Source organism: Dendropsophus ebraccatus, chromosome 10 (genome assembly GCF_027789765.1).
Source record: "Dendropsophus ebraccatus isolate aDenEbr1 chromosome 10, aDenEbr1.pat, whole genome shotgun sequence".
In the NCBI taxonomy this organism is placed as follows: Eukaryota; Metazoa; Chordata; class Amphibia; order Anura; family Hylidae; genus Dendropsophus; species Dendropsophus ebraccatus.
In genome coordinates, this window is record NC_091463.1 from 98061173 (window position 1) to 98082892 (window position 21720).

Below are 21720 nucleotides of genomic sequence, written 5' to 3' on the forward strand. Positions count from 1 at the left end.
AATTTACAATGGAGAATAACAGAATTATACAAGACTAACATCCAGAAAAGCAAAGTATTTGTAAAGTTACTGAACCTTTATTTAGATCTATTACAGGTGGACAATAAGGTTGTAGCCCAAGTCTTATTTCTGAAACCTCCCTCCTTGTCCTGCACAGTATGCATCATGGGGCCTTTGCAGTTCTCCCAGGAATTGACAGATCTTTGGTTAACAGAGTGCTTCTGCTTTACTGACATCTGTGTTTTCAGATGTTCATTAAGGCAAATGACACATTACGCTAACCTGGAAAGCTCCAGGACAGATGTAGTCAGAAGTGACTACAAAGATTTGTCTGTGACACTTGTTTTTTGTCTGTAGGAGAAGAGAGGGAGCTACCCAGGAAATATGGAGACTGGCAGGAGACTGGTGAGTTATCACAGAGCCAGATATTAATAATGAGGACCCCAGTATCCAAAACTCTGTGTTCCATTAAGCTTAAAAGCCCATTTTACATGTATAGGATGTAATTTTCAGTTCAGTAACAAATGTGCTACATCAGAAATACCCTACCGGGTGCAGGAGTCTGGGCTGTGTGAGGAGATGCTCAGATAGCCCCTTTATATTAAGACCCTATATCTGAATGTAAGTGATTGAGTTAATACTTTATACCTTGTTCAGTAACTCTGCAAATATTTAGCTTTACTTATATTTCCCTGATTTTAAATTCTATTATCTCTCATACAAAGCAGCAGTCAGTACCTTCAGTACGTTTTTTCCTGTTAAAGCGTCCATCCACACAGTTGAGGAAATTCGTCCAAATCTACCAACTTCGGTGGGATTGGGTGATCATTATAAGGCATGCTTCTTGTTTACCACTGGCTGCCAGCGCTATTACACACGCCGACAGCGAGCAGGTGTGTGTGTATGTGTGGTGGAGCTGCAGTCGGCTCTGGGGAGCCCATAGAAGATAGCGGCGGTCTGCTATCACTGCTCCTATGACACGGATTGACACAGCAGATTGTTGCTCTCCACATCGTTTGTCTTTCAACATGATGAAAGACATTGATCAGCCAACATTGTTCCTGTCAGCTGATCGTTGCCTTTTATTACAAAAAGCCATTATTGGCCGTAATGACTTATAGATCAGCTGATAATCGCTCCATAATTGCTTTATAGGGCCTTAAACCATTACTGTATTTTTATATGAGCACATATAGAACCTGGTGGATTTATGTCCCAGGTCAGTGAAGCCTCCTAAACTTTCCACAGTTTAATCTTATTTACTTTCTTCATCTTAAATAACCTTCTTATGATGTCCTTTTGTGCTTCAGGAAACTTGGAGCAGCGGCTGGAAAATAAGAATGGAACAGCAACCCAGTACCTGCAGATCTGCGACAGTATTGCCACCAGCAAAGCACTGAAACAAAAAGCCAAGAAGAGGAGGAGAGGTGACGCCAGGCAGTGGCAGACAGGTACCGCCAGAGGCAGGAAAGAACACAAAGTTGTGGTGGAATATTTCGTATGGTTTGTGGGACAGTGCTCAGAGAGTATTTTTAATTTCGCTTTCTGATATTTTATTGTGTATTAACATTGAATTATGTAGATTTATTCCCCTGATCACTAATGTGACTGTACATCAGATTGGCATAAATCTTCCTATATCTCGGGTTTATGTACATGGTAGAGGCAACAACAAGCAGAGCAGTCTAATGATAGGAGCCATCTATAGCACCCCACATCCAACAATCTTGCAGGATTAGTATAATTACTTTACTTCGGAACCTTTATATCCTGCAGGGTAAGCATTCAGAGCACATTTTGGGGCCCTTTTTTTTTATTTTAGGGCCGTCTTATCCTATAGGATTAGGGCACCCTTTATTTCAAATTCAAGAATTATTATTAAAGGAAAAGCAAGAATATTTAACAGTGTAAAGTTGTCAGCAAATGTAAATGGAGGTTAAAGGGAACGTGTCACCAAGACAATGCTATCTAATCGGTCATCATCATGTTATAGAGAAGGAAGAACTGAGCAGATTGATATATAACTTAGTAGAAAAAAGATTCAGTAAAACTTGTAAAATGTTACCTTAAATCCCTGCTCTTTCTGTGTTAAGGAGTCCACTGGGCGCAGACACTCAATGGACTAGACTCTTTAGCCTGGAAATATCAGAAATTTCAATCAATAGATTACAAGTTATATTAAATGCAAAGTTCATAATCCATAAGGAACGAGGAAAGAAGAATAGAGAGGGCACTCACCCTTTTGGATGTGATCTTCTTTATTGTAGCATAGTAATTTAAAACTTACAGGACATATTCAGGGCTTAGCCGTGGTACCCCGAGCACCTAGTTGATAGGTAACAGCTGGTTCGCGCTTGCGCGCTTCGTCAGACCAAGCCCTGAATATGTCCTGTAAGTTTTAAATTACTATGCTACAATAAAGAAGATCACATCCAAAGAGAGTGCCCTCTCTATACTTCTCTCCTCGTTCCGTATGGATTATGAACTTTGCCTTTGCTATTTAGAGAGAGTGAGCACCAACCAGGGGTCATAGACAACAAGCGTGTATTTGTGTCTTACCCGAAGGGATAGTGGAAAAAGGTGGACTGCCTACACTCCTCACAGTAGTGCCGGTATCTGTTTTCTCCTATTTTTAAGTTATATTTAATGTTTTCCCATAAAGATATATATCACTCCTCCCAGCTTCTTCTGCTCTGTAACATAATGCTGATAACTTAGGTAGCATTCTCATGGTGACTAGTTACCTTTAACTTTTTCTTGATTGCTGGGGACAGACTGCCCTGACCCCTACAGATCCCAACAAAGGGGACACAATCGTGCTACAGTTCATGGAGTGACCGACTCATTCTCTGTGGGGCTGCCGAATGCCTCCTAGTTCAGCGGCTCAGTTCCTGTGGCTAGGTGATAACATGTCCAGATAAGAATACCCCTTCAATTTTATAGGGCCACACCTAAAACATCTGCTGTATGTACTGATGATACTCTGTTGCTAAATTTAGTATTTTGCTATTGTGTTTTCTGCTCAGCCGTCATCATCGGTCCAGATGGGCAGCCACTGACAGTCTACCCCTGCCACATATGCGGCAAGAAGTTCAAATCCAGAGGTTTCCTGAAAAGACACATGAAGAATCACCCTGATCACATGATCAAGAAGAAGTATCAGTGCACAGACTGCGACTTCACCACCAACAAAAAGGTCAGCTTCCACAACCACCTGGAGAGCCACAAGCTGAGCAGCAAAGTGGACAAGACGCACGAGTTCACAGAATACACGCGGCGGTACCGTGAGGCGAGCCCCCTCAACTCCAACAAGCTCATCCTGCGAGACAAAGAGCCCAAACTCAACAAGTGCAAATATTGTGACTATGAGACCAGCGAGCAGGGACTGCTGAACCGGCATCTGCTGGCAGTCCATAGCAAAAACTTCCCTCACGTGTGTGTCGAATGCGGAAAGGGTTTCCGGCACCCTTCTGAGCTCAAAAAACATATGAGGACACACACAGGTGAGAAGCCATACTTGTGCCACTATTGTGAATTTAGGTGTGCCGACCAGTCCAACCTAAAAACACACATTAAAAGCCGCCATGGGACGGACTTGCCGTTTAAGTGTGAACAGTGCCCGCAAGCGTTTACTGACGAAAAGGAACTTTTGAGGCACACTGAACTTTTCCAAGGTCACAAAACCCACCAGTGCCCCCACTGTGAGCACAAGAGCACTAACTCCAGCGACCTTAAACGGCATGTCATATCTGTTCACACCAAGGACTTCCCGCACAAGTGTGAGGTGTGTGAGAAAGGGTTTCACCGTCCTTCAGAACTCAAGAAGCACAGTGAGACCCACAAGGGCAAAAAGATTCACCAGTGCCGACACTGTGACTTAAAAACGTCCGACCCTTTTATTCTGAGTGGCCACATCCTCTCTGTTCACACCAAGGACTTGCCCTTTAAATGTAAAAAGTGCAAACGAGGCTTCCGGCTACAACTCGAACTCAAGAAGCACATGAAAACTCACAGTGGTAAGAAAGTGTACCAGTGCCAGTACTGCGAGTACAGCACCACGGACGCATCAGGATTTAAGCGGCATGTCATCTCCATACACACAAAGGACTACCCGCACCGCTGCGAGTTCTGCAAGAAAGGATTCCGGAGGCCGTCGGAAAAAAATCAGCATATCATGAGGCACCACAAAGAGGCCATAATGTAATGGTAGCAGCCACCTGCCGGGCATAAGAGATTTTAGCCGCTACAGAGTTGGGAACCACAGCCTTTCTCTTTTCCTTTACGTTTTGCACTTTGCTGTGTGTTCCTTAGTCATGAAGGGGTTAAATCTTTGAGCACGTGTCAGGTGGAACTGGCCAACACTGAAAAAAAGGGGGTTGAGGTGGGGAAGCTGTCTAAATGAGCAGCCTGTGGCTGCCCCAGCCACAAGAGAACTACAAGTACCAGCACGCTGCAGTTTGGCCTCCTCCGCCACCAATGTAAAAGGTGTCACCTGACTAGGATTGGTCTAGGGTGGACAATCTCTGGTTTTTAACTTTGTGCCTGAACGTTGCATCTTCCCTGTGCTGCGTAACAAAGCGATTGTTCCCCTCCAGAAAACGATTAATGTGTTTGTGTATAAAGAGTTTACAGTGCTGCTAACACAATGTGTTACAGGATACAGTATTGATTCAGTAGCATTTCTTTTTTTCCCCTGATACTAAAGGTCAAATGCAGCCAGTTCTAAGGTGCTAGATAAGGCGACGTTGTCCCGAGTAAGGACCTGCGTATCGTTACTACAGTGGAATGTTGTGCGGTAGGATCTCGTTTTATTGTACGTATGAGTCTGATGGAGTTTTTAAATATATGTAAATAAATATATATTATATCTATAGATGGAAGAAATATACCAGAAAATTTAGCACTTTTATCTGTCGATGCGTCTGTTACCAGTGAGGGACGGCAGGAGATGGTCTCGGTTCTGGAAAACTACTGCAGTGCTGCAAAACTCGTGAGTTTTGTTATAAGGAGTACAAATATATGTATACATACATACACACATTTTATACATTTCTTAAAGCAGAGGTGTCAAACTTGTGGCCCTCCAGCTGTTGCTAAACTACAATTCCCATCATGAGTGGACAACCAAGGCATGATGGTAATTGTTGTTTTGTGAATGGCTGTGTGATACCTGTGGTGTCTTAAATGGACCCTGTAACGTTAAGTATGGTGTCTGATTTGCAAGAAACACCTTAAAGTGACTGTACCACCAGGCCCAGGCTGAAGCACTGGAGGCGGCCGACCCACCCTTAGTGGAAGGAAACCCTAGCCCCTCCATGATAGGGTTCCATTGACTCTAATGGAGTCACGTCATGAAGGGGCTGGGGTTTCTTCCCACTAAGGGTGGGTCGGCTACCTCTAGTGCTTCAGCCTGGGTCTGGTGGTACAGACACTTTAAAGAGCAGGAGCAGTGGAGCAATGGAAAACTGATCAAAACAGGATTCCAGTGGGTGGTCCTTGTCAGTGATTGACAGCATTCATTTTATGACTGCATTGAGACAGCTGTTAGATACTATGAGGGACCACCCACTGGACGCCTAAGCATAAAAACGGAAGGTATACTGACTCTTTTCCAACAAACATCAGTCTGCTCCGCTCCTCTGTACCATGCTGCCTACATATAAGACAACACACACAACGTGACAGGTTCCCTTGGGGGTTATTCAGGATTTTAAAAAGCACAGCTACTTTCTTGCAAAAACAGCACCACCCTTGTCCTCAGGCTGTGTGCAGTATTACAATTTAGCTCCATTTACTTCAATAGAACTGAGCTGCAACACCCCTACACCAAAATGGAGGACAAGAGAGGTGCTGTTTCCGGAAGAAATCAGCCATCTTTTTCCAAGCCTGGGCAACCCCCTTTAAATATGAGGGCTATTTTCTTGATATAATTGACTTTGGTCATGAATAACCATAAGGCTCTATTTCTGTCCAGCCCACTTAGAATACATAAGAGCCAGGATATGTTTAAACCCAGTCATATCCATGTTACATAGACCTCCTCATCCCTGATGCACTTGAATATTTATTGCAGGAAATGGAGCTGACACTCATAAGCAGCAAAATGGCAATTCTGCACCCCAGAATTTGATTTCCTCTATAATAAAACTCTGGAAGTTTCTCAGCTTTGCAGCAGTTGTCCTTTTATCCTTCACCCTGACCACTGTTCGGATCAGTACAACAGCCTCAATTTTGTCTATTGATGGCAATGTCCATAATTCCATGCTGTGGCGTCACCTGTAGTGTGTAGTTTCCCATCAGCCTTTGCAGTGAAGGGGCCGCAGATCCTCCAGTTTACAGTGAACATTTACGCACCCCTCTCTGAGTAATGCTGTGTGTGTGTTAGCATGCCGCCAACCAAACCGCACTCCATAAACCACGGCCCAGGGCTAGCTTATGAAAAGACCAGTCCTGCAGTAATGAACGTTTTATGTGTCTCTTCTTATTTTAATGTGTTTGTGGGATGTTGGATCACCATAACAGACTTGTATTAGGGGGAAGTGTCTGATGTTACTAATCTGCACCAGAGCCCTGCTTAGCGGTTGCCATTACTAATACTGGTGCCTGATTTGTGGCAGTAAGACTTTACACCGCCTTAAGGACGAGGGGCGACTTTATAGCTACAGCCTTGCTGATTTGTTGTACATCTCAATGTGATTTGTGGAAATACATGTATTGGCTGCAGAAACAGTGTTTCCTAAACTTTACATATGAGCTGCGAGTCCCAGTCTAACCGTGAATTTAATCCCCCAAACTAACAGGTTTGTATGATGGCAAATGTTAGGATCATTAGACCCATGGTCCGTTGCCTCTATCATGCCTTAAGGCCCTATTCCACGGGTCGTTTAGAGGAGCAATATCGTTCGTATTCGGCCGATCTCGGCCGCTACGAACGATATTCGTCCTGTGGAATAGAGTGCAACGATCAGCCGACATCGTTCATGTTGGCTGATCGTTGCAGTCGCTTGTTTTTCAACATGTTGAAAAACAAGCGACTGATATAGCAGCGATCTGCTGCCGTCGCTCCGTTGAATAGGAGCATCGGCAGCAGACGCTGCTATATCCTATGGGCTGCCCGGACGATCAGCGATCCCCTGGGCAGCCCCCCCGCCGCCCCCTCCCGCACTCACCCGCTCGCTGCAGCCGCGGTGAATAGCGGCGGCAGCGAGCGGGGAACGAGGAGCAAACAAGCGCTATTAGCGCTCGTTTGCTCCTCCAAACGACTCGTGGAATAGGGGCATTAGTCTGCACGTTATACTTTTGTCCATGTAACATCACATCTAATGATATGATAGTGTAGTTGCAATAAGATCTATGATATGTTCACACAACGTATATTCTATGACAAGAATATCCGTTTTCAATTAAAACGGTTGTTTTTTCATAGTGAATAGTGGTCGTTCACACAATGTATTGAACAATGGCCGTCAAAATAACGAGTATTTTAATTCTTTCCGGCCGTTCTGCGTTAATTCCAATGCAATTTTCACTGCAAACAACGGCCGTTGTTCATGGTGTGTAAACATGGCCATAAAGGGGTTAGCCAGGCGAAGGAAAAAGCGTTTTTGTTTTTTTTCTTGCAAAAAGTGCCTCAGTCTGTGTGTGGTATTACAGTTCAGCTTCATTCACTTCAGTGGAGCTGAGCTGCAAAACCCCCACACCCAACCTGAGGATAGGTGGTGTGCTGGAAGAAAGCAGCCATGTTTTTGTAAGCCTGGAAAACCCCTTTAAGAGTTAACTCTGATGCATTTGACTATGGCTTAAGGCTCCTCTGTGACTTCACTAATGTAGCTCATGTAGAATCCTGGAGCTTCACCTCCTATGTATTACCCCCATTTTAAGGGGTCTGTCCTGGCGACCGATTCCCATCAAATTGCTCCTTTTTTGCACAAAACAAAAAATGTCAATGTTTTTTTTTTTTTTTACTTGTTTTCACCATTATGTGTTTTTTGTTGTCTGTTTAACATTTTCATTTAAGGATGGATTTCACTTTTTACCTTTTTTTAATTTCAGGTAACAAGTTACTCTCTGAAATAAGCAGTAATGTGGCAGTGTGTGGGTGTAAATGACGTACACGTTGTAAGATAAGGTTGTCCATGTTCATGTGCGGATATTTGTGTTTCCTTATTATAATGCGCATCAAATAAAGAGCAGTATCTTGCATTTTATTTCCCTTTGACTCAAGTCCCTTTACTGACCAAATTGAATCATCCCACGTCCTTACTTTGGAAGGTGGAAATCTTACCGCCATGCTGGGGTACATTCTAAGTTCTTCTACTGAGCCTGAGTTACAGCCAGAGCTGCTGCTCAGTTTTACCTTGCTGACTGAAATGCCCCTATGCACATTGCATTGTAGTGTTACATATCCATGGTGTACAACGCACCTCTATCACAGTATTCCTATGACATGCAGTGAACCAGCAAGGAATTGTGGGTCTATGCAACACACTGGTAATAGGAAGCAGCTCTGGCTGTAGCATATGTGTAGATGTATATATCCATGTAGATTTATTTACAGAGTGTTCCAGCACAGTATCATGTTAACTTTTTTTATTTTAGAATAAATTCCACAGCGGCTTTTAATCATCAGAATCAGCCTACAAAATGCAGCAGTAAATGCGAAATATACACCGACTATCGGCAAGAAAAAGAGACGTTTACAGCCCAGGATCAGCCCATAGAAATTCTGGTAAGAGCCTCTCATCCAGTGATTCTTCCCATATGGAAAATAAATTCACAAGTTCATCCAACATATAGTCCAGTGTTATGTAACATTCAGAAATCTAACTGCAAATTAGGAGAAGACTTCGGTAAGGATGCTTTCACACAGGACTGGTCCGCTACAGATCTTCTATGGAGAATAGCGCAGATTTGTTGATGTGCATAGGAGGGCGGATTTATAAATGTAAACAAGAAAAACTATGGGGGGAATTTAAAACATTCAGTCTGATGATCCTGTAACCCACGGCAGATTTTCCACAAGCAAATCCACAGCATATGTGACCAGTGTGAAAGTAGCCTAGAGAGCGGAGATGCTCCACTTACCCTAGCATTTCACAGGTTAAATCTACATACAACAAAGAAATGATGAAACATTTTGCTTCTTATTATCTTGTGCAGAGTTTGTTATGTCAGTGTAGCAGTCCGTAATCTTCTAGAATGAATAATGTTCTAGAATAATTATATGCTCTGGTATAATATATCCTTGTAAAATTAGTGAGCCAAACCTTTTGCAGGGCAGTTCCATTACGCACCAGTCACATCTAGGGCTGCAGCACAGTTAGTTCACACTCAGTTGTATGTAATAGTCATCTGAGCTTCCTGGCAACCTGGATGTGACTTTACACATAATCCAGAAACTGACCTGTGGTGCGTACTGCCAATCTAATCTTTTACACTCTAAATTTTGCTTAGAATTGACAGTAAATTCCTCAAGTGACTCTTTAAAGGGAATGTGTCATCAGAAAATGACCTGTTATTTAAGGGGTTACTCCGACAATCATTTTTTTTTTTTCTTTTAAATCAACTGCTCAATATGAACAGAGGTGGAAGCAGAGAGCACTATGTAAGACCTTCAATGCATAATTTCCTGCAGAAGTAAATTACAAATCTATTTAACATTGTTGACAGCAGTTGATTTGAAAAAATTTTTTTCACACGAGTACCCCTTTAAATCAAGTTTTACTAGTTGAATTTTATAAAATTTGTTTCTATTCTCATTATGAACCAAATACTAAAAGGAACCTATAGGACAATCCAAGGCCATCGGTAAATAAGCGTTGATAGTCTCTCTTTTTACGTGACTCAACCAGTCATGGAAGCGGGCTGCATGTACAGATTGCTGGATCCTTAGTCCAGCCTTTTCTGGCAGTCAGTCTCATGTCTTCTACGACTCTTTGGATTAGAAGAATCGCCTGATCGGCTGATGAACGTGTTACGTGTGCCCGTACCATAAGACACTCGGGAACGTTACAGAATTAGTGAAGCAAACGATGCCCATTACTATTCTTACATATATGTACATTTACCCTGTGAGTGCAAGGCCCTCCTCCCCCGGAAATATTTGCATTTTTTTTTTTGAACATTTTTTTCCCATATAAAATAACCAGAATATCAAGTCCATAAACAACCATATCCGACAGGTATTAGCATTTTATGTAAACCACAGTAATAAGTCCATCCCCATCATGATATACAAGGTACAATAAGTCTGCGCACAGGCTCCAGTTCAGACAAGCCATAAGGGAGGGAGGGGGGGGGGACTGATAAAGTTATACAAAAAATATATCAGGATAAAAGGATGACCTCTATTACTCAGTAAGAGCACCAGCCCTGGGGTATTACGCCTCACGTAGAAGCATCAGAAGTTTTTGGATGTATTATTGGTTCATGGTGGCCAAAAAATCATAAAAATACATCATGGCTTTAGTTTTCAAAAACAATGTCAAGCGTGTGTTTAGTATTATAGCCAGGCCAGGCAACCCATAGACAGGTGTGGTGTCGTCTACTGGACGAAAGCAGCCGCGGTTTTATAATCCTATATATCTCTTTAAGGCTATGTTCAAACGATGTAATACAATGGCTGTTGTTTGACACGGCTGCTGTATTTCGTGTTCCATCTGGCCGATAATGCATTATGGGCTGTAGGAACATTGTTATCCAGCCGTATGGGTATGAATGAAAATCAATCAACCATTGACTTACATTCACACTACAGCCAGCAGGACGGTCACACAGTGTGTGGCCGTTGTTTGTGAACTGTGGTCGTAGAATATAGAGATGTTCATTATTTTACACAGCCGCAGTAAACAATGGCCACATTTGATGTACTGTGTGCACAACAATAGCCGTTGTTTTATTTAAATCAATAGAAATTGGATAGAATGTATTTGCAAACCTAAGGCCATTGTGTTCAATGACCACTACAGCTGTTGGCTTCCGAATTCTTTACACTGTGTGAACATAGCCTAAGGCAGTGTTCCCAATCTTTGGCTCTTCAGCTGTTGAAAAACCTACAGCTCTCATCATGCCCTGACCGTTGCAAGATGTCAAGGAATGCTGGGAACGGTAGCTTTGCAACAGCTGGAGAGTCAGAGGTTGGGAAACATTGCTTTAAAGAGGTAATTCAGGTGGGTGGGCTGGGAACGCAATGTCTCAAGTCATGTCACAGACCAGGAAGCGGCCGAGCACGGCAGGACCTGGAGCTGGAAACGGGGAGGGAAGTGGACATCATTACCGTCATCCACCCCCTCCCCAGCCATAGCTAAAAAAAAACAAACACCTCCCTGGAGGACCCCCTTAAGGTTTAACTAGTGTTTTAGTTAAATCCAGGCAGCTGAGGTATGGGATGCTGTAGGCCAGGCTCTTGAAGTGAAGGTACCCCTGTACATTAGATATTCTAATTTTAACCCCTTCACAAAGTAACAGAATAACAGTGACTGGATCTGTTTCCGCTGTTATCCTTGGGCCACTATATAATCTCCAAGTGACAACCGGCCTCCAGAGCAAGTGAACCTACAGCAGCCTGGATCTCAGCTTTTATAGCCTATGTAAATTTTATCCAATCATTGACATAAATCCAATCTATAAAGTACGTAATGGTGAACATACAGGCAGCATAAGCCGTCCTCCTCATTCTCAGTGCATACAATGTTATCTACATTATCTTATGCAGATCTCTTTACATGTTTCATTGTTTAAGAAAGAGTTGACAAGAGCTCAGGGAAAAGTCCCACCACCAACCCTGCCTGCATGTGTGCGAGGCCTGAACCCCTCCAACACTCAAAACAGGACTTCTGCCCCCCCGATGAGACTTGTCCGCAGTCCGGTGCTCCAGCAGCTGCTTCATTTATTCCTAAAAAGGAGAAATCCAGGTCAGAATGCAATGTACATGACTGGTGGTATAATAATATAACTACGTCTGCCTCTATAGCCAGTGCATAGTCATCACACAGTTTTACTGCTTACGAGTTTGGACGACTGTCGCCGCTCTATGACGATGGTCTGTGTTCCTGTCGTAGGAGCCGTGTCCTTATAGTCATTAAGTAACCGGAGAATTGGGTAATGGTTACTGTACCTGGAACAGAAGAGAGGAGCAGGAACATGAGTAACACAGTCCCTGGTCTACCCCGGCTCCATTCCTCCACCATGCCTTACTCTGCAGCTCTGATTTTTTTCACATTACTTCTGTATATGAGCACAATTATTATATAAGCACCATTTCAGCAGGTCAGTGAGTGGCTTTCCTTTCCACAAGGACTGAACTGTTACAGAAGGTAAATGTGCTTATATAAGTCGATTATTAGCAGCCAAATGATGATTCCACAAACAATTATCTCTCCTGATCCTCCCATAGGAATAAAGGTTTAGTTCTGTACGGGGAGGGGTAACTGCACTCAGATAGGTTGCAAACCGCCCAAATAAAAAGTCCTATGCACAGACGTCAAACTTAAAGGGGTATTCCACTCAAACATAACTTGTTATATGTTCCTGCCCATGGTGAGACAATTCCTTTCTTCGCCATACTTCTTTACATCAGCTATCTTAATAGATAATAACAAGTCCCTGGCTGGCTTTATCTGCAACCTTGTGGCTTCTTTGTAATGCTGGGAGGTTTATTAGTGAGCTTATTAGCAACTTGACCTCAGATTAACCCTCCCAGCATTACAAAGCTGCTACAATGTTGCAGTGAGTTCCTATTGGCTGCCCCTTACTAGTCCAGTGTAGGGAGGATTATACCTGACCAGCACAGGAATACAGAAGTAAAAGTTATCTGACTTTGTGTTCTTGCTGCAGGTTACATCATCTTTGTCTATAGAGACATCACATTGCATCGTCTTACTATACTTTGGTTTGTAGTTGCCCCCTTCCCCCTGGACCCCCCCACTCACTGTCTTGTGATGACCTCCTTGGTGACACTTGAGGAGTCTCTCTGTTGTCGCAGTTTGAAAAGCTCCTGAGGGGAAGAATAAGAATGAAATCAGAAGAGAAATGTAGTAACAGATAGTATGAACTCCCCCCAATGCAAGCCCAACCGTGTGATCATAAGGGGTCATGATGTCTATACATTAACACTGGACAATGCAATGTCTGTGGTTCAGTCCTGTAGTCATAGAGAAAAGTGTGCCTTTTACTTAACGGAGCACAAATTCCATTGTAAGGTGCCCCCAGTATACCCATACTAACAGACTCTGTTCCATATTCCTGCAACTAGGGGGCGGCAGTACCGCAGCACTGAGCACAGAAGAATGAGACCTGTGCTCCTTCCTGATGGGATTTAGTAGAACATATTTATCCTAGGAGCTACCCCTATATCTGTGGGATCCCTGCTCCCCCCACAGTATTAACCCCTTGTATCACTTACCTCTTGCTGCCTCTTAATGAGGGAGTCCCTCTCCTCCAGGGAGGACGTCAGCTCCAGCAACCTCATCTGTAAATCGCTGCTGCTTCCTTCCCGAGTCATCACATCGTGCTGGAACTTAGTGATCTGGGACTGTAATACACAATGCATTCATATGTACTGGGGATAGATAGATAGATATACATACACACCCAATTCTATCTGTAGTCTCTAAATAAAGTGAGTATCTCCTATTTGTGGAGAGTGTGATGCAGCCTCTAGGTGGTGCTGTTCTATAAAACACTAGGGGGAAATTTACCAAGGCCTTTGCATCTATTGTTAGGTGAATAATTGGATTTTTCTCCCATTTTTGGTCTAAGTTCTATTTACGAACCAGTATTCGACGGCCAAATATTTTTTAGATGCAACTTTTTTTTTATCTGCCCGTTTTGAGTATTCACCCCAAAATCGTATAATTCAGGATTTGTGCCCAATTTATCATTTGCAGCTTTTTAAGAAGAATCACACAGTGGTGAATGCCCGCATCTGGTCAGTACCAGGTGAATTTGTTTGTGCAATATTTCGGGAATATTTAGCAACTTGTATGACCCTGTTATGATTGATGCTGATTGAATGTACTATCAGCTCATTTGTAGATTTCTTACCCTGTGTTAATACTGAGACTAGAATACACAGATAAGAGCAGACTCACCCTTAAATTGCGGATCTCCTTGTCCTTCTCCTCTCGGAGGCTGTCTATCATCTCCTTGTAGTGTCTGGTGATCTCATCCGTCTTGGCCTGGAGCATTGGACTAGATACTGTTTCAGTGACCTGAAGGGAAAAAAAAAACAACGGAATACCGAATATAAAAATATAAATATATGCTTGAGGCAGAGCAATGACGTTTGGTGCTGTGTAAAGCCTGAACAGTACAGAGTGAGCTTGTCTGGCAGCAGTGAATTATTGGGCTTGTTGGGTGTCCAGGAGGGTTGCTAACAGGTTAAAGGGGTCCTGGAAGAGGTTCTCCCCCCAGCTCTGCATCGTATGGATAAGGGGTGCACAATCTGCAGGGACAACCCTTGGCTATCCAGGCATGGTGGGAACTGTAGCTTTATGACACCTGGAGTGCAGCGTGTTGTGCACCTCCAATCTAAATGACAACTGGAAAGGAAAGAATCTTATTCTGCCCTGAAAAAAATCAGTGTGGATGTTTACAGGTGCTCGGGCTGCAGGTAAGGTTAGGCAGAAGTCTGCCAACGTATCCGGGCACAAACAGGCACAGTCCCCATTAGCTTCAATGCCCCGAACATTCAGCTAGTGCGCCTGGATTCAGAAGCATTTAGCGTTGTACATTTGAACCTGAGACAGAACTTGTATATGCTCAGAGAATGACCTGAATGTGACACTATGTCTGTCCAGGGGAGGTAGTCTCAGAAAGCACACACGTAGTGTAAGGGAGCCCTGCTGTGCCAGATGGTGTGATGAATGCAGAGTCAGTGGGGACCTACTCCTTGGAGCCTTCAGAACCTCAGAGATGTAACCTAGTAGAGGGGTCACAGGCACCTGGAATACCTGCAGAGAACCCAGCTTCTACCGGCCTATCCAGAGAGTTGGAGTCTGGTAGAGGCCAGATGGTGCCCCAGGAAATGCACAGAAGTCTGGGTGGATCAGCCACGGACAATGAGGATGTACCGACTGACCACACTCAGCCTGGCACTCCATAAGCTTTGATATTACATTGCATTCTTAAAAGGGAAAAACTTTCTATCCCTGACCTGTTGTGACCTTAAAGTGTCACTGTCATTAAATTATTTTTTTTTTTGCAGAAAAAAACGATTTTAAGAAACTTTGTAATTGGGTTTATTAACCGAAAAATGAATTTTTATCATGAAAAAGCAGTTTGAAGCTCTCCCCCCTGTCTTTATTGTTCTCCTATGGAGAGAGGGAAATGAGACACCAAAACAGGACAACAAAGAGTTAACTTACAACTACATGACCCAGCTATCTCCTCTGACAGTCAGCACTGACCTCTCTGACCTCTGAATACAGCTTCACCCAGCTCAGTGCCTTTAATCCTTTGTATTCCGCTCTCGCTGCCGACTCATGTCCCTCCTCCCCCCCTCCCCTCTCTATAGAACAGACAAGGTTGTGTCTGATGCAACAAGTCACAATTTCCTGATATTTTGCAGTGAATGGAAAAGAGGAGGAAGAGGGGAGGGACTGGGCAAAGTCTTTTTGAATGTAGATAATGGCATATTTGCCTAATAAACCCAATTACAAAGCTTCTTAAAATCGCCTGGACTATTGATTTCTGGAAAAAAAAAAAAATACGATAGTGACTCTTTAAGTCAATGTGGCCACTAAGAGGCAGGCCGCCACGTATGCAGATGCACAGCTGCCCGTCACTCTCTGTGGCTCTATTACCATATACTAACCAGATTCACATCCTTATCACAGAAAAAAAAACACCTCAAAACGTACAATATAAAATATCAAACCCTATAACTTCATATAATGATCATATAAGAACCCCCTGATCCGTGTCCTGTCCCCGGCCCACCTGTACACGCAGGTTCTTATTCTCCTGATGTAGAGCGTTCTTGGCGTACTCCAGCTCCTTCAGGCGATATTCTTTGTCACTCTCTGCATTACGCATGGACAGGATGGTTTCCTCCGAGCTGCGAAGCTTCTGCTGAGTGTCCTTCAGTTCTTGCTGAACACAAAACAAGAGCAGAGTCACTAGACATATTAGATAGATAGGAAGGAGATAGATAGGAGATAGATGCAGCAGAGCCGGCTATTCCTGCCCCGCACAGTCACTATTCCTATCAGGTCATGGGCCGCACCTGCTGCAGACGATTCTTTTCCCGTAGAGAAGCCAAAATGGTCTCATACTCCTTGATCTGCGCATCCTTGAAGGTCAAGTCCCTCTCGAGGGATTTCTTGTCAATATCTAATTTCTGTAGAAGAAAGAGGCATGTACCGCTATGTTAATAATAATGGCTGAGCTGGACCATGAGTTGCCTAGACCAGCAGCGTTCCTGAACACAGATATCAAGGCTTATTCACACACTGCAGTTTTTACCACAATTTTTACATTGTACGTCTTTGTCCAAGATGTAACAGATTTCTTTAGTGATTCTTAAGTGTTCCACTAGGTGCGTGGCGAACTACGAATAAGCCCATGATGTCCTGTATTTTTTAAGTATACAGCACGAAATAAAGAAGATCACACCATAGGGTGAGTGCTCTTTCCGTTCTTTCTTTTATGGACTGTGATGCTAATATATATATATATATATATATATATATATATATATATATACACACACACGCGCAGCAGTTATTGCTACCATCCTATTAACCCTGAGCACATCACAGCAATACTCACATTTAAGTCATTCTGTAGGTGCCCCAGGTCCTCCCGCAGGCTGCTGAAGGTGGATAGCACCAATCTCATCGACTTATCGGAAGTCTGTCGCATCTGGGGGGGGAAGGTAAAAATAATATTAATATAAAATAATGTTATATTCATATTTGAGATAATCAAAATATAAGGAGAGGTGATTGATATATAATATGGGGCCTATAGGTGACCATTATACAGTATAGTGCCCATAGAAAGTGAGATGATGGATCTATAATATGGAACCCACATAGGAGAGGTGATTAATATACAGTACAATATAGCATCCATATAAAAGAGGGAAGACTATAGCAGTGGTGCCTCATCTCACCTGGAGGAGGTAGCGGATCTGCTGCTTGGTGAGTTCAGAGGCTCCTTTGGGGATCAGTGATTCTATGTCATCCTGTAAGGAACAAAAGATTCAATGATAATAACCATAATCAATATTAGAGCAGAGCGGTCATAAGTGCTGAGCCCGTCTCTCACTATTTTGTATAGAGAGTAATCTAGCCAATGAAACCTAAGGGCAAGGGGTAAAACAGCAGGGACCACCATGATCTGAGGATCCAGGTAAGAAATCTACCTTCATCCTCAGCGCCTCATGCACTGTGGGACTTTCTAACCTGCTATTAGTTTTCCTTTAACTAAAGGGATATACCAGTTCTTTGTTCTTGTTTGGTCCGTGTACGTTTTCTCTCCCAGGGATGGACTTTGTGTCTGTTTTCCATCCCTGTTGTTGTTGTCTGACAAAAGCTCTTAAAAAACCTTAATAAAAATTTTGATTAAAAAAAAAAGGGGTATACCGGAGGGGAAAAAAAAGGTTTTAAAGGACAACTCCCACAAAATTTTTTTTTTGCTCATTTAACACACATTACAAAGTTATATAACTTTGTAATGTGGTTAAATACCCGGCCTGGCCCCCTTCCCCCACTTTCGGACCCCCGACCCCCCACCCCGGAAGTTAAAGAATGTATACATTACCTATTACGATCGTCACGGTCCTCTTCTCCGGGGCGGCATCTGGTGACGACGACGTCAGAGCTGGGGGCGGTCCGGGTCTTCTTCCTCCTCGGCGTCTTCATGCAAAGTGAATGGGGATGAAAAGGCTGCTGGTGCACATGCACACCAGCAGCCTTTTCATTGGCTGGAGCGCATCACATGGCTTCCAGCTTGCTCAGCCCTGATTGGCTGAGCTTGCTGGAAGCCATGTGATGCGCTCCAGCCAATGAAAAGGCTGCCGGTGCGCAAGCGCACTGGCAGCCTTTTCCATCCCCTGGACCCGGAAGTCGGAGACATCGCTGGATGGCGGACGGCGGCGACGGAGAGGCGGACGGCGGGCGAATCGAGTGGCGATCGTCACCGGAGAGATGGTGAGTATGGTGTCTGTGTTTTTTTTTTGGGGGGGGGGGGTCCCGCGGGAGTTGTCCTTTAAATGCTCTCTGCTGCCACCTCTGTCCATGTCAAGAATTGTCCAGAGCAGCAGCAAATCCCCATAGAAAACTTCTCCTGCTCTGGACAAATCCTGACATGGACAGAGGTGGCAGCAGAGAGCACTGTGTCAGACTGGAGACAATACACCACTACCTGCAGGACATACAGCAGCTGATAAGTACTGCAAGACCAGATTTTCAAACTTTAAAAACTTTTTTAATAAAAAAAAAATTTCTCCAGAGTACCCCTTTTAGAGGCGTGTCAAGATCACTATAGTCAAAATTTTTCTCGGGTATAGTCAACATTTGCAACTTTTTCAGCCACAATTGTCAGAAAGTCCTTATTATATTTACTCCAAAGCCTGTTAGAAAGTTGCAGAACTCTCTCAGTAACTTTGTACTCGCCGACACAACTCTAAACAAGTGATTGTTATATAAGAGTTCTAGCAGTTGCCCCGTGTTGTTACCTGAAACTCCGAGTCTGATGGTTTTCTGAAAACGCAAGAAAAACAACAATGTTACAAATCTTCCCTCACGCCATCTTAAAGGGGTACTCCGGCGAAAATCTTTTTCTTTCAAATCAACTGGTTTCAGAAAGTTATACAGATTTGTAATTTACTTCTATTTAAAAAATCTCAAGTCTTCGAGTACTTATCAGCTGCTGTATGCCCTGCAGGAAGTGGTGTATTCTCTCCAGTCTGACACAGTGCTCTCTGCTGCCACCTCTGTCCATGTCAGGAACTGTCCAGAGCAGGAGAGGTTTTCTGTGGGGATTTGCTGACATGGACAGAGATGGTAGCAGAGAGCACCGTGTAACACTGAAAAGAATACACCACTTCCTGCAGGACATACAGCAGCTTATAAGTACTGAAAGACTAGATTTTTTTTTTATAGAAGTAAATAACAAATCTGTATAACTTTCTGAAACCAGTTGATTTAAAAGAAAAAGATGTCGATGAAGTACCCCTTTAATACAAATCAATAATCAATACAGCCGAGGGCGGGGCTTACCTGGCGCCAATCTTCTCCACATGCTGCAGCAAACAGGTGTACAGATCATTGTTCTTCCTGCTCAGCTCCGCCAACAGTTCACCGAAGAATCGTGCGTCCAGCTGCTCTGGGCCAGAACTACTACTGCTGCGCCGCACCTGGAACGACATAAGAGGAGAGAAAACGATGACTTCAGGGTTGGGGACCGCGCTGGACGCAGGGGTGGGGACCGCGCTGGACGCAGGGGTGGGGACCGCGCTGGACGCAGGGGTGGGGACCGCGCTGGACGCAGGGGTGGGGAACGCGCTGGACGCAGGGGTGGGGAACGCGCTGGACGCAACCCACACACCAGACAGTAATAAGATGCAGTGAAGGGGATTATGGGTGAGAAGGAGGATTCTCAGGGCGGTACAGCTGTTACATGGATCTCAGATTATCTGATGGTATATACAATTTATTCAGATATTTCCATATACAATCAAAAAGGTAATAATGTCCGCCAAAAGCGACAGAATCACCGCAAAAGTTTTGGCGCCAGCAACCAATCCAGGCGTGACTCGGCAGCTTTACTGTGGACTTAGGGATGTTCATTGACTTCTCGGAGGCCGCACCTTGCCTCACGCTGGGACTTGTCAACCTTAAAGCTTCTCATACGGGAGATGAACGGCAGCATGGGAACTTCATTGGTTTATGAAGGAGGAAGATGCGGGGGCTCCCTGAGGGAGGGGTCTCCACCTAATGCTATACTGCGCTCCTCAGATTATGGAGGCCATATCGATTAATAATCTTATTACAGGGACCCTCTGGACAGTTCCTGACATGGACAGAGGTGGCAGCAGAGAGCACTGTGTCAGACTGGAAAGAATAAATCACTTCCTGCACAACATACAGCAGCTGATAAGAACCTGGTGTATTCTCTCCAGTCTGACACAGTGCTCTCTGCTGCCACCTCTGTCCATGTCAGGAACTGTCCAGAGCAGCAGCAAATCCCCCATAGAAAATCTACTGAAAATCTAATGAAAAGAAAACTACTTCCTGCAGGACAAACAGCAGCTGATAATTACTGGAAGACTTTTTTTTAACCCCTTGACAACCCAGGGCATACCTGTACGTCCTGAATCAGGGAGGGGGGTGTCACGCCGTGATCCTGCTCTGAAGCGCCGTGCTTCCGACAGCTATCAGACCGCGGCTATTAGGCACAGTGTGACCGCCACATCCAGCTAATTAGCCATCATTGGTGGTATAGTGGTGGGATCGCGCCACTGCATAGGTCTCTATGAAAGATCAGTGTAGTTATAATAGAAGTCCCCCAGGGGGACATCTAGTTACTGTGTTAAAAAAATAAAGAAGAAAAAAGTCTTCAATAATAAAAAAAATTTCCTCCCCTAATAAAAGTTTAAATTTACTTCCTTTTCCCATTTTATGAATAAAAAATAAACACGTTTGGTATCACCGCGTGATAATTATGGAATTTTTGATGTCGCACAGTAAACCGCACAAGTACAAAAAAATTCCAACGTGCAAAATTGCTGATTTTTGGTCACATCGAATCCAGAAAATTGTAATAAAAAGTAATCAAAAAGTCGCATATACGCAAGTAAGGTACCGATGGTGAGTACAGATTATGGAACAACAAATGACACCTCACACAGCCCCATAGACTAAAGGATAAGAGTTATAAGCATGGGAATAGGGTTATAAGAAGTAAATTAGAAATATCTCCGGCAGTTGATTTTTTTGTTATCTACCCCTTTAAAGGGATTGTCACACCAACAACATGAGAGGGAGGATATGTATCTTGATAACAGACTTCTTCAGTCTCCCATCTGCATGGAGTGGCGGGTTTGCACTACTGCTCTGTTCGTCACCTGTGGAAGTTCTGAAAATAACGGCGCATTTGGCAGTCCCAGCAATCAATGAATGGAACGGCAGCGCAAACCCATCTCCGGCACCCCCTGTGATCATACACTTATCTTCTATCCATAGATGCAAGAGGTGGGCCAGGGTTTGAAAGAGTTTTCCTTCTTTTTTTTTTTTTTTAATAGCACCACCTCAGGTTGTGTGTGGTATTACATCTCGGACCCACTCAGCTGCAATAACACACATAGGACGTTTTTTTTTTTTTATAATTCTTGTAGGACACCTTGTTCTGAAGATCCTGGTTGGTATGAGCCCACAGAGCGGGTATTATACGGCTCTCACAATCAGCTTCATGGGGGCAGCCGGACCTGGCGAGCGGACACATTCCACACAGGATTAATCACCGAGGCCTCGGCTTCACCTCATCGCCTGGGCACAACCACAGCGGCCAGAAACTGCACAGAGCAATGCTCTGCAGGGGGCGCCGCAGCAAACACAGCTCACGGAACACTGACCAAAGCGTTCAGCAAATTCACAATGAGGAGTCAGAAAATGTGCTAAATCTAGTACAGACAGGCTCCAGTCTTTTAGAGAAGAATTATTGTTGGAAGTGATCATCACTGGAAGAAGTCTAATATGCCTGGAGCGCTGTGCT

At 43.9% G+C, this 21720-nt stretch overlaps 2 protein-coding genes across 15 annotated transcripts in view; one reads left to right on the forward strand and one right to left on the reverse strand.

The window, feature by feature from the left end:
* Nucleotides 1–9010, forward strand: part of ZNF711 (zinc finger protein 711) — a 28554-nt gene extending 19544 nt beyond the window's left edge. Inside the window, exons 7-12 of one of the 9 annotated variants that reach the window (XR_011364757.1) lie at nucleotides 358–405; nucleotides 1311–1451; nucleotides 3027–4200; nucleotides 4706–4795; nucleotides 4875–4990; nucleotides 8599–8685. Coding sequence is in view for 7 of the 9 variants with exons in the window: in XM_069985647.1 (XP_069841748.1) it covers nucleotides 358–405; nucleotides 1311–1451; nucleotides 3027–4200; nucleotides 4706–4795; nucleotides 8599–8917 (1772 nt within the window). In the remaining 2 variants the exon portion in view is untranslated. Of the gene's footprint in view, nucleotides 1–357; nucleotides 406–1310; nucleotides 1452–3026; nucleotides 4814–4874; nucleotides 5264–8052; nucleotides 8219–8598 lie in introns of those variants that run through there. The other 8 variants (XR_011364758.1, XM_069985647.1, XM_069985649.1 and 5 more) reach the window with 8 other exon arrangements.
* Nucleotides 1–21720, reverse strand: part of POF1B (POF1B actin binding protein) — a 482431-nt gene that overhangs the window by 426153 nt on the left and 34558 nt on the right. For 4 of the 6 annotated variants that reach the window (XM_069985660.1, XM_069985659.1, XM_069985658.1 and 1 more), the window contains 11 exons: nucleotides 19227–19363; nucleotides 18683–18707; nucleotides 17117–17188; nucleotides 16771–16863; nucleotides 16226–16339; nucleotides 15940–16092; nucleotides 14091–14210; nucleotides 13403–13531; nucleotides 12930–12994; nucleotides 12007–12115; nucleotides 8575–11893 (listed from right to left, as the gene is read on the reverse strand). In XM_069985660.1, the coding sequence (XP_069841761.1) occupies nucleotides 11888–11893; nucleotides 12007–12115; nucleotides 12930–12994; nucleotides 13403–13531; nucleotides 14091–14210; nucleotides 15940–16092; nucleotides 16226–16339; nucleotides 16771–16863; nucleotides 17117–17188; nucleotides 18683–18707; nucleotides 19227–19363 (1023 nt within the window). In that variant the 3' untranslated portion in view covers nucleotides 8575–11887. Of the gene's footprint in view, nucleotides 1–8574; nucleotides 11894–12006; nucleotides 12116–12929; nucleotides 12995–13402; nucleotides 13532–14090; nucleotides 14211–15939; nucleotides 16093–16225; nucleotides 16340–16770; nucleotides 16864–17116; nucleotides 17189–18682; nucleotides 18708–19226; nucleotides 19364–21720 lie in introns of those variants that run through there. The other 2 variants (XR_011364760.1, XR_011364759.1) reach the window with 1 other exon arrangement.